At 50.7% G+C, this 16,480-nt stretch overlaps 1 protein-coding gene across 1 annotated transcript; it reads right to left on the reverse strand.

Moving 5' to 3' along the window:
• Positions 1–15,592: 15,592 nt before the first annotated feature.
• Positions 15,593–16,449, reverse strand: TMEM203 (transmembrane protein 203). The gene has a single exon (XM_026064062.1). It carries the CDS (start codon positions 16,353–16,355, stop codon positions 15,945–15,947), a length of 411 nt encoding a protein of 136 aa, XP_025919847.1. The 5' UTR covers positions 16,356–16,449; the 3' UTR covers positions 15,593–15,944.
• Between the last annotated feature and the right edge of the window lie 31 nt (positions 16,450–16,480).

The raw sequence follows: 16,480 nt of genomic DNA on the forward strand, positions 1-16,480 counted from the left end.
AGGGCCCATGTGGGGGTGGCCCAAGCTGCAACTCAGTGGAAATGGAAACACTATTTACAAGCCCGGTTTAAGGCAGGGAGAAAGGACATGAGTACCCCGCATGCAACCTTGTTAGGGGAGGTACGTTTTGAGCACATGCCTCTATTGTCAGAGCCAGAGGGGCTGCCCCCCCTTGCTCCCCCAATGGAGCCATCGCCTGTCCAAGAGGCCCCTCCTTTTGAGACGTTATCTCCTGAGCAACGAGAGTGGGCCTGGTTTTCTGATGGCAGTGCAGTGTGTTCCTGGGCAGGAGAGCGAGTGTGGCGCTCTGTAGCATATAATCCTGCCACGGATACTATCTGTTTTGCCTCAGGAACGGGATACTCAAGTCAGTGGGCTGAATTAAAGGCCGCAGCTATAGCTCTCGATGAGGGAGATGCACGCTACCTCTATACGGATAGCTGGGTAGTATACAAGGGTCTGCAAACCTSGTTACCAACATGGGCCGCTGCGCAGTGGAAGATACATGATAAGGAACTCTGGGGGAGCCCCTTGTGGGAAAGGATTTGGGACATTGTGCAAACTAAAGCTGTGTCTGTGMGACATGTCGATGCCCATCAGAAGCAGGAGACCCTCGAAACTCAGCATAATACAGCAGTCGACCAGATGGCAACTCCCTCAGAGTTAAAGCAAGCTTGGCAAGCGCATGAACGATCAGGGCATCGTGGCCCCATCACAGCTCAGGCTTGGGATCTATCACGAGGCCATCCCATGTTAGCCCTACACTGGTATAAGACAGCCCGTGCTAACTGCCCCGTTTGTATGAAGATAACAAAAGTGCCTTTCACCAGCACATATGGTTTCATCAAGCGAGGCGAACAACCCTTTGCGACCTGGCAGGTAGATTATGTAGGCCTGTTACCCCCCTCACAGGGGCGAAAGTATATATTGACTGCTGCAGACACTTACACAGGCCTTATGTATGCATATCCTACCTCCCACGCGAATCAATCCTCTACTGTACGGGGCTTAGAGCAGCTCATGTATACTTATGGTGTAGCAAAAGAAATACAGAGTGACCAAGGTACCCACTTTGCAGGCCATGTAGTACAAGAATGGGCAAAGGACTTGGGGATCACCTGGGTCTTGCATATACCATACCACCCTCAAGCTAGTGGATTAATAGAGAGAATGAATGGCCTGCTAAAAGAACAAATTCGAAAGCTTACCACCACGCAAACCTTAAGGGGGTGGATGAGCATGCTCCCACAAGCACTGTTTATGCTTAACAACAGGTGTGTTGGAATGCTTACTCCCTATGAGCGAGTACAAGCCAAACCRACTCTAGCAACTCCTGCTCGGATATCTGTAATGGAAGGGGGAATTGCCCCCTGCATACTCGCCTCCGGGGAGGTAGAATTCTATACACCGGAGCAACTCACGATTACTGAACAAAGGGTTATAAGCTTACATTTAAGACTTGACTGCCCTTCACAGTGTGTATGGCTGTTTACACCTTTGATACCTGTCCAAATAGCCCCACTCTTATTGACCTCTTCTCAAGATTTATCTTTCCAGGTATCCGTATCCACGCCAGTGAATATTGCACAGGGAGCACCGATACTGCGAGGAATTCTGATCCACAGTGCCGGAGTGCCTCAAGTTCAGCAAACACCCTCAACACACTCTTTAGCCAGTGTGTGGATACTAACTCCTCAAAAGGAAAAGCAGCCTGGCACTGTTCTAGCAGATGGTCCAGGAGCCACTGCTCTAGTTCTTCCTGATGGTGATACTATGCCTTTCTATCTTCCCATCAACAGGTTATCACGCCGGCATCTGTAAGCTACTGTTGAGATGTTGCCTCTTGTTGACCACGACAGATGCCGTTAATCTACAAGACCATCCAGCTTCCCATGTAAATACATGGATTTGGCTCACACAAAGATCAGCTAACCTCTCTGCTTTCTGTATTGCAGGAGGACGATCAGTGGATGATGTCTTAACTATGTGTTACATAGGTGTACCAGCTCCACTCGTGGTACTACAGAGTTATATCAAAAAAAAAAAAAAGAGTATTTCTGTTACTCCCATGAATTTATACAATTTGGGTATTGTTTCCCAAAAGATGACACCTTGGACTTACTCTTTTTGTATAGCTAACATATCTGAAGCATATATTTGCTTTTGCTTTGTAAATGCTACCTCTGTTCTGCGGTATGTAACCAATACACAGTTAATTTGTAATGACACTATAAATATTGCTTATGCATCTGCTCACATTATACTACCCTTAGGTTGGTTCCTTCTGTGTGTCGCTACAGCATATACATATGTGCCAGCCAACGCCACAGGTAGCCCATGCACTGTAGACTGTGTTACTTAAGCATCCTTCCCTTTATGATGGAGCGGCGAAGGACCCCATGGCATATCCTAGATGCCATTTGTAACCTCCATGTAAGTTTATTTTCTCATGCAGAAGCCCTAGGCCTATTGCTAAGCCTAGTTGGGATCCCGGGGGTGGTGGCACATGATTGTAAACGGTTAGAGCATGTTGTCTGTGCTTTAGCTCAAGGCTTAAATTGGACATCTAGAGCCATTGCCTCTTTTAATAAAGAGTTGGTAGCAGTACGGCAAGAAATACTGCAAAACCATCTAGTGATCAACTATCTCCTACTGTGATACAACCATGGATGTCCTGACTTTGCCGGGATGTGCTGTTTTACCATCACTGAAGAATCAGCATCTACTGAGACTGATATCAGCCACTTACAGAACATTATCCAACATACCTGGCAGAATGGCGGAGATGCCTGGCTGGCTAATTGGTTTGGCTCCCTAAGGGGATGGCCGGGCCACCTCATACAAGGAGAACTCTTGTTTATCTTTCGCATTATATTATGTTATGTTTTGATTTCATTACTTTGTAAATTCCCTTGCCCTCATACCCCACGCCCTTCTGAAGACTGGAATGGCCTGTAACTAGCTTTCCATCGCGGGGGTGGAGTGTATGGGAAAGTGCGGAAGAATGTCGAGGAGATAGGCGATGGAAGCTAGTCAGACCGTTCCGTGGGAAAAGGAGCATCAACAGGACATGTTGACCCATAGCCATGTAGCTGGGCCTATGTCAGTGTGGTGTGCACCTGGGCTTTGACTCGAGATCAGCGATGAGCTCAATGTGCCCACTGTGCATGTGTGTAGTACACAAAACCCATGTATAGTGCCCCCCCGGCATTCCTCGCCATGGACCGACGCTCAGCGGTGCCAGGGACTCTCCCGCTCCTTTATTGCCTCGATCGGGAAATCGCTGGGGAACCCCCGCTCAGACGCAGAGGTGATAAACGCTCAGCGTTGACCTTAGTGTGCCTTGTGTTTGTGTATCTGTTCCTGCCGGGAGTCCAGGCGTTGCCCCCACCGGACCCTTACATATGTCTTTGTTCTCAGCACTCGAAATGGCTCTCTGAGGCCCAGAAGGGAGTTGCCAAGCTGGTGCAGTCACTTTGCGGTTCAAAGCACAGCCATTACTGTCAGTCATTAAAAAGACTGGTGTTTGTGAGATGAGATCACCTCAGCTACTAATGTCTTTCCTTGGCCTTCCTAAAGGAAAACACTCTGACTCAAGGTGGAATGAGAGTCTCTCATTTCCCCACCATTTTTGCACCACGAGGTCACTCCAGCTCTTTCCAGGCCACGGGGTAGTGGAGGCCAGGCAGTGGCTTGATGTTGGCTCCCCACGGGTCAATGCAAGCTGCACCACTTGCTCCTTCCTCTCTTTCTCCTTCCAGCAAACAGGAGCACCCCTGAGGCTCACTGCGGCTCCCACCTGGCAGAGAGCAGGTCCAAGCTCCCCTGCCTGCACCACAGTCTTTGCAGTAGCCTGATTCTTGCAAATTTGATGGAGCTGGGGACATTTAAAGATACATGAGTCTGGAGCTGGCCCCTAGTGCTTGCCACACAGTTGGGACACTCTGTGCCTTTCCCCCTTCCTCCTTCCTGGAGGAGAACCAATGCCCCGTTCACCCCACATTCGTGCTTGCAGAACTCGCAGAGCAATGACATGTCTGCTCCACAGCACGAGCTCTGAGTCTTCAACATAGACCCGCTCAGTTATTCACTGAGTGACTTCAGGCCACCTTGTGCACCAGCTGGAGGTCTAGCCTCCACTGGGCTCCATCACTACTACGGCTCAGGCCATCTGCCCCACTCTGAGTGCGGCAGCAGAGACAACAGTGTGATACACAAGGACCCAAATTATCTTGCTGGGCTAGCGCTCATCCAGAGCCCGCAAACTGGAGTGCAACAGAAGTCCTGCTCGCTGCGTATCCCTCCCAAAAGCCTGCTGGCCATTACTTTTTCTTTCTCGACCCAAGTCATTGAATTAGCCAAAACTAATTAAGATGAGACCATCCTAACACAGAGGTGTCCTTGCAGGAGTGAACTGCAAGCTAATGTGAGCTGGTGATTATAAACAGCTGTATACAAGTGGAGTTACATGGTTCCTATCTCACCAGGGCCTCAACAAACATTACTGGTAACTGCTGTTGAGCGCTGTGCCTGTGTTGTGCACTGTGGATGCACATGGAGCTGGAGCATTTAACTCTGATCCACAGCACCATAAGCTGCCATTCCTGGTTATTAACAATCTCGGAAATTGGGCAGGAGAGAGTCAATGTGCTGGATGGAGAAATACTGTCCAAGGTAAATATTTTCCTGAAAAGAAACTACTGCTAAAGTTAAGGAGAGGACAGAAGGGAGTCCTTTTCTGCTGCTAGCAGTTGTTGGCTCTAATAGCTATAAAATCTCCTCCAGCCCCAAACTTCCAGTATGGTTGGCCCCATGGGAAATTTGTCAGTGCCTCTGCCATGTCCCCCTTCCTTTAAACACCATCTTCCAGCTAAAACACTCCAGTCTCTGCAAGGCCCTGAGTCTGGGCTGCCACTCACACGCTAGCAAGTTGCTCTGGGGTTGCCTCTGGCTGAGAAGTCTTACCACCAGAGATCATTTCCTTCCTGTTGCTACATGGGGCTTAGCACAACAACACCTGGTTCCTAATGAGATCTCTGAGATTAAAGATATTAGCAAAAAGTGCAAGAGGATTCCTCAGTCTCTTCCCCATTCTCCATTCCACTTTTCATTGCTTCCTCCTCTGCCTGGCCCAGGAAATCTTGTTTACAATACTCTGGGGCATCTGTATGGGAAGATCTGGCTGCAGCTGAAGCACCACTGCCTGGATATTTAGGCAACACAGCCCTCTCAGCGGGAGTGTGGTTGGTCCAGCCCCTCAAGGCAGGCTGTCTGGTGATGTCTCTCTGCTGGGAGAGTGGGATCTGATGTGCAGTGCTGCAGAGATGGGGCAGCTGTGAGGTGTGGGCCTGCTGAGCAGAAGCTGTGTGGGCAGGAGACAGCCCTGGCAGTTAGCACTGCAGGATGGTAGCGCCCAGGCAGGCTGGGATGGAGGGATGTGGCATGGGAAAGCTCTGGGAGGTTAAAATTGTTTGTTGCTCACTCATCAGCCACGTTGCCTGTAGGTGAGAGGAGCTATGGTTCACCACGCATGGCCAGTGTGTCTTGGATCTATGACTGCCCATCCAGAAGAGCCCCAGGCATGGGCTATCCTCTGGCCCTCGATATCTGGAAGCTTTTTTCTTCCTGAGACTGGGGAGCACAGGAAACAAGGCTGAAGCACACTTAGGGCAGGATTCTCCCTTGAACTGGTGTCATGAGTGCTTGGGGATAGCACTGGGAGGGAGCACTGAGGTGAGCTGTCCTGGAGGTATTTGATTTCCTCCAATGCAATCAACAGGGCCACAGGAAAATAAGACAGAAGTGAAATGGTGACTGTGATGGAGCTATCCCTCAACAAATGCCAGAGGATATTTGCAGGAGACCAGGAAACCTTTTGGCTCTGGGAGGTCTCCCTTGAGCTGCCAAACTGATTTGGACAAGGGTAGCTAAGGCCAAGATGGAGCTAACACTGTTGCTATGGCTGTGTTGAGCCATGGGCAACTGGATGCCATCCCTGTCATGTCCCCTTGCTCCCTGCTAGGTCATCTCATGTCGTCTGGCTGTGCCACAATACAACACATCCCTCTCAGCAAAGTCTCAGCAAAACCTCCTGAGAAGCGGCTCCAGGCAATGTTGCTCTCCCCCTCTGCCTGGCACTATGGGGCAGGTATTCCTTCTTTCAAGTCTTCTCCTGGTCCATTCAGGTAAGCCATCAGGACATGCCATCAGGGACCCAGAGTGTCAGGGCAGGGCTACCAGGTGCTGGGGCAGTACTGAGGCTGCCCTGGCCTCACCATCAGACTGGCTTGCATAAACCATCACTGGCACAGCCAACCCAACCTTTTCGTGCTGGACACTCCCTGGGCAGTTCTCCCACAGTCCGTTAAACCATTAGAAAGATTTTCCTAATGTCTCATTTGAATTTCCCTCCCAGTGGTTTAAGGCTGTGACTGTTTTCCAATGCTAGTGGTTCTCTATGCTCCCAGAATGACATTGGCCATGACCTGGGGACAGCCCAAAGTCACCCCTGGATACCACCTACCCAGCAGCTGGCCCAGCACCTCTTGGAACACATGGTCCATCTTACCCAAGTATCATACTTCACGCTTGCCCTAGGTAATTGTGCCTTTTTTTTCCTAGGTGTTTTCTTCTGTTTGTCAGGACCTTCTGAAATCTGAATGCTGACTATGAGTACACAAGCAGTCTCCCCCAGCTTGGAGTTACTAGCCAATTCCCTAGGCATCTGCTTTATTCCTTTGGCCATGTCATAGGTAAAAATACTGACAGATACTGATCCAAGACAGCCCTGTTCAAGCTCATTCAGTCTAGCTTGTGACAAAACCCACTGAAATCTACTTTGCAGCCTCCTTGTGACCCTTGTTCTTACAGTTGTATCTCAAAAGGCACTTGCCAAAGCCTAGTCAAGCTACAGGGCTCTGTCTCTTCAGAGAGAGCCCTCCAGAAGGGCTGTTACCCATAAGAGAAGGATATCAGATTGAGGTGGCATGATTTCTAGACCAATCTAAATGAAACATATCTCTTCATTTGATAGCTGCTGTCCAGTAACTTTCTGATTATTTGTCCCATTATTCCCTGAAATTGCAATCTGAGCTAACAGGTTTGAATTTGCCACCACCTGCATGCAGATAAGACATGTCTCTGAGATGGGAGATTATTGAAAAGCAACCCCTTGAGCACCAAGCCGGTGAATCTGCCCTCTTTTCTGGTGCTAAGAGTCCATGGACTGGATCTATCTGCCCTGGAGACGGCATCTAGGATGAACAATGTGGGGAAGGGAGGCTGTGGGAACTGGCCAGAGAAAGCTAGGAAGGTAAAGCACTGCAATTAGGGCGTCTTTCTGAACAACAGTTGGTTTTGCTTTAATTTTCTTTTGCTGGCACTTGTAAAAATGAATGGTTGAAAACAATAAAGCAGTTGGGCCTACTGCCAGGATTACTGATCCTCTGCAAACAGCATTACAAAAGGCCAAAGAGCTAGAAACTTGGAGACCCACTGGGGGAGATGTTTTAGCAAGGACATCCCACCTGCAGACCCAAATCTCTAGCAAACAAAGAGCTGAGAGAGCCTCGGGTATCAGCTGCCAGCCTGTTGCATTGTGTGACTGTGAGTCCAGGGTGTCCAGGACACACCTCAGACCTGCTGCACAGACTTGACACCATTATTGGAGCCCAACCAGGAGAAACACTCAGTGTTTTCAGTCCCTCATTAGCACCAATGTCTTCCTCCCTCCACTTCTGAGTCCTGGGAGACAGCAGAGCCTTGTCTTCTGTCTCTCCCTGTATCCCCAGCACTGCTGTGGTGAGTACCATGGCGATGATTGCCTTTGTAAGACAGAGTGTTTCCAAAGAGCAATCCCAGCCTCTGCGCAGATTTCTGGGGCAACCTAGGACAAATCCACCTTTCTCTGCATCCATCCCCTGTCAGAAGGACGTGCTTATGGCAGGTGATGTGCAGTTATGTAAGATGGTTGTGCTCCTCCTCTCACCCTGCACCACAGAGAGTGTTCGTGACAGCCCTGAGGCCCAACTAAAGTTAGGCCTTTTCCTCCCCTAGGCACTGAGCAAACACAGGCAAGGGGCCAGCCCGGGCTTTCAGGGGCTTTTTGATAGAAGTAGCAGATTCTGAAACCTGCTCAGAGCTGAGGAGTGCCGAGGACAGGAAGGGAAGCCAGCCAAGACAGAGATATCAGAAAGGCAGACCCAGCACAGGTTGGAAGGCTCTAGAGAAGTCCAGTGGGTGGGAAGATGTTCGGTGGTTCTCCTCTGACTCCCTGACAKAGCACCTGAGCATGTGCAGGAAGAGGCCCTTGACCTGCACACTCTAGGGGGTGATGGAAAGCAAGTGCAGGCCCTAATGTGAAATGAGTGACAGCTGCCAATCATGATAGCAGCAAAAGCCAACACTCCTAAATCTGAAACAGGACTGTGACTGGGATCTTTCTCAAGAGTCATTTGGAGGCACCCAGTATTTTAGGCAGGTTTTTAGTCTCCTTTTAAGAATTTGAGGTAGCAACAGGCTGACCAACCGCCTAYCTTCATCCCCTGGCCCCTTGATCCCTTCCACACAGACTTTTGGGTGGTCAGCAACTGCTCCTTGCTTAGGGCTTACAGGACTTGGCTTTACTTTTTGTGCAGTTCCAAAACTCCATGCATGACAGAAATGCTCTAAAGACAGGGCCAGTCTYCAGGTCCCAGGGTCTCAGCTCTCAAGGCATGGCTGTAGCACCAATGTTGTTGCTTGGTCTGGACATCCCGCACTTCTTAGCACTGGCTGGGCTGTGCCCTGTGGATGGGACCCCCCCTCAGCCATGCTCTTTTTCTTGTGCTCCCACACTGTCCTTCCCTCGAACGCAGTGGAGGGAAGTGTGGCTGCTGTTCTCACAGCCTTGCACTCACGTGGGGGCTTCTGCTCCTACCACGACTTGCACCAGCCTTGGGCAAGCCAGAACACTGCTGTAACCACTGCACCAGAGTCCTTCCAGAGATGTAAGGGCCTGTTCCTGCCTGGGGGCCGTTCACCGCAACACAACACAAGCTAAAGCCACTGCTACATTGAACAGATCGTGCAGTCCCCAGGCTCTGCCCATGCCAAGATGACAGGGGAGATGGAGCCCCTAAGATCATCTATTCCCAGCTGTCTCCTTTAGGAGACCTCATGCCCCTGTGGTAGCTTGGGTTGTGCTGGACCCTGACTCTCCTTGTGTGTGAAGCATAGCTGAGCCATCCCAGGGCTGGGCTCTGCTCTATAGTTGCAGTACGGACATGACTGCACCAGCCTGGTCTGCCTCCATCCTATACAGTCATCCCAGCAGGTGTTGCACACTTGTCCCGCTCCCCACAAGCCTTCATGCCACAGCCCTGTGTGTGCAACACATTCCCTGAGTTTCATGTCAGGAAAATGCAGCTCTGGCAAGCTGTGATGAGGTGGAAGGTTTTTCCCAGACCCCTTACAGCAGCTGTGTGCACAGGGGCTCTGAGAGTATGTGTGCAGACTTCAAGAAGCAGTGAGCACCTGCTGGCATGGGTACCAGTGCCTGCTCTCGAGCCATTCAGTGGCACCAAGCCCTTCCGCCCCAGCTCTGCCTTTGCCTGTTGCCCACCCCGCATATGACAACTGGGGACAGTGGCTGTGTGGCATATCCTAGGGAGTCACAGCTTTGGCAGTAAAACACAGACTCCATCATCCCCAAATTCGAATCTCTCTTCAAGAGCTGCTCCTGTTGCAGCAGCAGCCTCAAGGCAGTGGGACACATGGAGATGGGTGACAGTCAGGGCTTCAGAGGGGCCAGTACTGTCCCTCTGGTCATGGCGACGATGGTTTGATACCTCTGATTCCCTGGGCAGGACTGGGAGAAGGCTGGGCTATGCAGAGGCTCTTTCCACACTGCTCCACCAAGGGGGTCCAGAGGGGCACAGAGCTATAGTCCCCACATGAGTGCGTGGCATGCAGTGAAGGGAAGCACCGTCAAGCCATGCAGCTCCCCTCTTCATGTCTCCAGGCCCAAAGCTATGGGCTGGGACTGAGCTGGGGCACTTCCCTAAGGTACGTACACTCTTAGCTAAGCTGCTGCAGCCTGGTTTGGGAAGAGCCCAGCTGGCAGCAATACCTGACTTGCCTGGCCACAGCAACAAAAGTAAACCCAGAGGCTAGATTTTTATCTTTGGCAGAGCACATTCCTGCACGCAAAAGAGTCCGTCAGCCCAGGGCTTGAGGAGCCTTCTTCCCCAAGCCAGGGACAGCCAGGGACCCCGCAGCTTGTACTGAGCAGGGGCCATTACCTCCTGGTGCCCAGGGACAGGGTGTCAGTCACCACAAGCAACATGGGAGCCTGTGGCAGCTCACGGAGCAGGCAGGGTGAGGCAGGAGGTGCAGAGCACGTGGGGCCAGTGCAGACCCCTTGTCCATGCCATGAGACCTGCTGCCCTGGCACAGCCCCTGGCCCCACACCAGGCTGGAGATGCGGTGGGAACGGGGCACCCAGCTCCCCAACCCACTTGGGTGTCCTGACCATCAGAGGTGACAGTCCCAGGACACTCCTGACCTACCCTAGCTTTGGGACATTCAGTTTTAGCCCTGAACTTTATTTTCCTAACACTTTACTTCCCCGCCATGCTGCCAGAAGCCTGTAGATGAGGAGAATAAACATATAGGCTTTTCCTCACCTGCCTGGGTAAATCTTACTCCAGCTTCACAGCCCTTCCCCCACGCTATTTACACAGGGCTCTGCACTGGGCCCTTTGAATGCTATCCAGAAGGTTTTCACCAGAGGGGATGTTCACAGAAAGGAGCAGCTTTTGTGGCTGGCTTGCATCGCCCYGGCTGCGGACAGGATCGCTGGGACGGCACATTCCTGGGGCAGAAGGGACACAAAGGCCCTGAGAAGTTTTGTGGTGGGACTTGGTTCCCCTGGGCACAGAGGGAAAAGTAACTCCTTTGCACAAGGAGTGAGTCCTAGGAGAGGGGTAGGACTGGGTCCACACTGCAAGGCAAACCTTGCCACCCCCAGCCATGCACACAGCCCTCACACCCCTGTCGAGCTTGGCACCCCATGTGCCACAGTTCAGGAATGTGCCACCCTTGTGTCCCCCAAACAAACCTGGGAGCTTGCCTTACCTTGGACAAGCAGAGCTGGGAAATGCCGGCTCCTGGCTGTCCCCAAAGATAGCCACAAATTGCCGGAGGAGCTGCCAGAAAGCTCAGCAGCTTGCAGCCTGGAGCTGAACGCAGGTGGATGTGGCATTGGCCCCCTGTGTCCCAGCAAGAGGTGGCATTGAGCCAGCGCTGGGCACCACACCCCTGTGACATGACTGTTTGTAAGGCTGGGTCTTGGATCCTGCTCTGACAGTCCCTGCCAAGCCAAGCCATGGCTCATCATCAGGAAACTGCCCCTGTTCCTCTGCAAAGCATTGCACCTAGGCTGAAAGATGAGTGTTTGTTTGAATTTGGGGGGGTGAGGAGGTTGCCCCATCTTTGATTTAATTAGTTTGGTGCCTGGGGAGCTTGGGAGGTCTAAAAGTAGTCCCCGAAGCAGCTCTACCAGTGTCACCTCCTGAGTCAGAGGCTTTGCTGCTCCTCCTGCTCCCTGCTGTTCATCTCAACCTTCACCTGCCACATCCTCCCTCCTGTGCTGCTCCCTCTGATTCTTCGTGCCCTTCAGCAGACACTGGCAATCCCACCAAATCATCCCAGCCTTGCTTCCCTACAATCCCCCTATTGCAGACAGGCCTTCCTCCTGCAGCTATCTATCTCCCTCCCTGGGCCCACACAAGTGACTCTGTGGCTGGTGGTGATGCAAAATCTGTGGCTTGCGCACTCAGAATGATTCAGAGTGGGCACAGCCGCAGCACGGGGACACCAACAGTGGGGATGAAGTCACGGTGACCTGTGGTGGAAGAGGGTAAGGAGTAGCCAGCTGCTCTCTTCTAAATGATGTGTCCTTGGTTTGCTTTAGCTAGACCCAAGTGAGCAAGGCGCTGGTTCCCAGGAGACAGACTGGATGAGTGTCTGGGGACATTACTGTAGCACCCAGACCATGCTGAAGCCTTGAAAACAATGTAACAAGGTGAAGCAGGAGCTGAGGAGCTTCTGTAAGGCCTAGTGCTTGGGTCCCAGCGCCACCTAAGGGTACACAAGGACCGAGAAAAATGGGTGCTCCTATGCTGTGTTTTCAGCCCCAGATCCTGATGCCAGCCCAGGACAGGCCATTTAGAGTCACTGGGCCAGGGCTGGAGCCAGATGTGACCTGAACGGAGGCTAGTGGGGAGCCAAGTCACACCACACATCAGGGACTAAGCCCCAGTTCGGCCAAGCCTGGACTAAGTCTTTCTGTGTCAGCCCTGGGATCCTCCTAGACCAGACCACTTTCCGTCACAACCTGGATGAACCAGAATTAGTGTGAAAGGACAATCACCATCACCTATGGGAAATTTCCTCCCAATGCCCATTAGCTTTCTAGGGAGAAAAGGAAGGCAATCACTTGTTTCATGATCATCAGAGCATCCCACAGGGCTGGAGACAATCAGCCCCATGAACACATTCGTGCCACACCTCAGTTCTGTGCAAAGTGACTCTGAGATACTCGTGCTCACAGCATCACTGCCAATATCACGTCAGGCTGGCTCAGTCCTGGGAGGTCGTCCCTGGCCATGCCCTCAAACACCATCCCCCTGCCTAGAAACTCTCAGCCTCATCCGATTTCTGGAGAAGACAAGTTCTAAGCCATCATGGTGGCCTCTCCATCTGTCCACTGTTGCTCAGCTAATGATGGCTGGATGTGCTGGGTAGCCCCAATTAAACTCAGTGAGACTCAGCAGGGCAGGGATCTCAGCAGGCATCTTGGCTGCAGCAGGGCCTCAGCGACAGCCGGCTGCACACACACAGGGCTAGCTAGCCCCAGGGTGCCGCCTCCCTTGGGGTGCAGGGGAAGGTAAGGGGCTGTAAGGAGACCTGGCTGGGGTGGAGGAGCAGCAGACTTGCCTCTCCCACTGGCCAAGAGTGCATTCTCAGCATGCAAACACATTGCTGGTACTTTGGGTGCAGCTGCTCTCTGATGGGCTTCCAAGCCCACCTTCCTAGATTTGCCCTGCTCCGCCTGGCCATGCAGCTCTACTCGGCACCAGGTTTGTCAGCACGTTTCTTTATTAGCAGCACAGCAGAGAGCAAGAGTAACTTTGTATTGCGCCAAAACAGCAGCCAAAACCCATAGTAATTGCTCCTTTATATATACTGAATCAGTTCCTTCTACTATCCAAGTTTTGTAATATTGTATTTATTCCTAGAGGTAATCCCCTTCCCTCATCTGGTGGATACCACCCGATCTGGGACAGGTACATCTCTTGTGTATTTTTTAACTGATTTGTTATGTTGTGCAGACACAGCCTGCAGTCCCTGGCAGCACTGTGTGTTCGGTTTGTGCCATATCTCCTTGCTGCTGAATCTGAAATTTCCCGCTCTGCACATCCTCATGCAGCCCCTGGAAGGACTGTGCAGGTCTGCTGGCAGACAGCCAGGGTGGCAGCCTGCGACCTATCTTCTCATCACTCACACACTAAACTTACTGACTCTTCAGTGGCAGTAATACAACACTGTGTTTTTTTCAGGGTGTCTTTTTTTAGTAATTCAACATCACATTTTTTCATTTTTTCCACATATCTTGGTGTTGCGTTAGCTTAGAGGGAACAAGAGATGTAGGGAACCAAGCTATGTTAGCTCCGCTGCTCTCAGAATGACTTGTTTAGAGCTAGTCTAGTCATTTTTTTCCAAACCTGTTTGCTTGCTGTCTACTCAGAGCTAATGTTGGGAAATGAACCAATTCACTTTTGAGTCAGAAGAATGTTTATGTGTGAGAATAAACAAATGCAAAGGAAAGCTATCTTTTCTTTGGAAAGCTTCCCTGGAGAGTTTGTCTCCTGTGGACAGTATCTTGAGAACAAAATAGTCTGTCAGTCACATGGAATAGAAAGGTGGCTCGCTCTTCTGTGGCTCAAAAGCACTAGGCTCTTTTGGAGTCTAGAAAGCATCTATCTGAAATGAGTAATTGTTGCTATAGCAGGTAAGTGGCTTTTCATGTTTTCAACACAATATTTTCAAGTCTTTGCCTAGATTCAACATCCATCAGATTATCTCCCATGGCTGCAGCAGAAAAGCAAAGGAATCTATAGGATTACTGGATTATGGTGACGAATTGTTTGGAATTATGCTCTTTGCTGCTATTTGCTTTCCTGGACCACACCACCTCTTAGGCTGTGTGCCTAGAACTGCTCACAAAGACTAAGAACAGGACCGCCTGCTCCAGCTCCAAGTCAAGAGCAGCCCCTTGGGAAGGGGTTATTTATCACTAACTTTTCCTCCAAGTTCCTTTCTGTGCAAATATTTTCTTGCTCCACATGCTGTGCAAAGGAGACTCTGACCTGCAAGTCAGGTCACAGACCCTCTAGACACACACGGCTTTTCCCCAGGCCTCAGCAAGCTTTGAAGCCCACAGTGCTTGTCATTTAACACCACAGCAATGTTTCAGGCACTCCTTGTGCAGGTGTCATGAGGCAGTTTGAAACAAAGCTCTCTTTCCCAGGACTATAGGATTTTTTTTTTTCCCAGAAAAACACCAGACCTCTCACTGTGGAAAGCTTTTCCAACAGAGAACCTGTTAAGAAAATATTCAGTGAGATCTGCTCTGAACTCACAGCCACAAGTTTATAAAATCAGTACACAGGAAAAATAAACTTGGGGAATTGGTCCTTTCTTATCTGCATGCTTCCAAAATGCTGAAAGCAAATACAAGTTACACAAGAGGCTAGGTAATTACAGATTTTCTAGATTTCAGGTATGAAGCCAGAAAAAATCTGCTTTATGCAATTTGAGAAGCACCTGACTGTTAGATTACGATACAGTCCCACACTGTGGCATTTCTCAACTTTTTTTAATGCATGCTCTGCCAGTTACATCCCATCTCATCTCCTGAATTCGAGTGATGTATGCAGCCGTTCTCCATTTCAAGATCCTATCTCCACGAAACAGAACCTGAGAGCAGCAGAGAACACGTGATGATACCGGGAGTTAGGTAGATGGGGCAAAGACAGGGATGGGTCACAGAGCACTGCTGAGGTTGGAAGGGAAGCCCACAACTGCTGGGAGATGTTTCTTGCAGTCACCATCATTATAGTACAGAGGTCTCTAAAATCCAGTGTCAAAAGGAGAACAGTCCTCTGGACCTGGGCACCAAAGTAACGTTCATTGTCTCATAGACAGATAAGAGATCTATAGTCCTGAACACCCTCGCGGTAGGAGCTAAATGACACTAAAGTGTTTTTTGCATTGGGAGCTCCTTGTGAAACTCACATTAACTTGCTGATCTCTAACTCTCCTAGAAAGACTAAACTACCCTCATTTAAGGTAGCCCATTTCTAGAATCATGGCCTCAGACTGGTTGGGGCAAGCAAGATAACAGCTTCTTTGTTTAAGGCTAGTAGCAGTTTGAGGTTTACAAGGATATCTACAACAAACAACTAACCTCCAAGTAACTCTTATTCTCCAGGCAGCAATTTTAAGTACATAAACTTCCCAGGGAAAAAAAGAATTTTATAAATAAAACTACACTATCTGTACATTTTTATTTTAAATTAACTGGCATTTCAAACAGTGCTTGCACATCAGGATATATTAACATTAACACCAAGAGCTGAGTGAACCTGAAATCAATGACGCTGTATAAAAAGGTCTTTTGAAGAAATGCTAAGCTATACAACATAATAACCTGGCTGATTACAAACTGTTCCTCTCATCACACCAGACCTGCACAACCTAGCAACATCTATCACACTGTACAAAAACAAAAAAAGGGCAAAAGCCCAGCTTAGCTAACTTAGAGGTCAGGGCACCCTGGTGGCTCAGGCACAGCTCTACCCAGGGTAAGAGGCAGTCCTTTGGGAGCCTTTCCCTCRGTATCAGTTCACCCGGCAGGCTCGGATCATGAGCAGCTGAAGGAGGATGAAGACGGGCGACATGATGAGTCCGTACCAGAGCTCCCGGGTGTGCTCCACCAGCTTCTGACACAGGAGCATCTCAAAAACAAACTTCAGGCTCAGGATGGTGAGGATCCAGAAGAGCCGCAGCACGGCCAGGCGCTTCTCTCCATCCTGGAAGAGCCGCACGGAGACGATGGTGGTGAAGTACGTGCTGAGGCCGTCGGCGGCGAAGAAGGGGATGAACACGGCCCACCAGGAGAGCGTCGAGCCCTCGCTGTCCACCTTCAGGACGAGGAGCACAGAGAAGACCAGGAGAGCCAGGACGTGCAGGAAGATCTCGAAGGTGGCGAAGCCCAGCCATTGCACCAGCTCACGCAGGGAGAAGAGCATCTCTGCGGGGCCCGGCCTGGCACACGGCCGCCGCGGGGACGCGGGCCCTGCCCGGGGGGCGCTGTCAGCGCGTCATGCCCTCAGCACCCCGCAGCCCGGCCACGGCCACGACCCCCAGCCCGGCG

This window comes from Apteryx rowi, unplaced genomic scaffold, assembly GCF_003343035.1.
Source record: "Apteryx rowi isolate R43461 unplaced genomic scaffold, aptRow1 scaffold_1011, whole genome shotgun sequence".
NCBI classification, from domain to species: Eukaryota; Metazoa; Chordata; class Aves; order Apterygiformes; family Apterygidae; genus Apteryx; species Apteryx rowi.

Excerpts from the sequence above, each read along its gene's own strand:
- TMEM203 (XM_026064062.1), bottom strand. The coding sequence starts at position 16,355 with ATGCTCTTCTCCCTGCGTGAGCTGGTGCAATGGCTGGGCTTCGCCACC.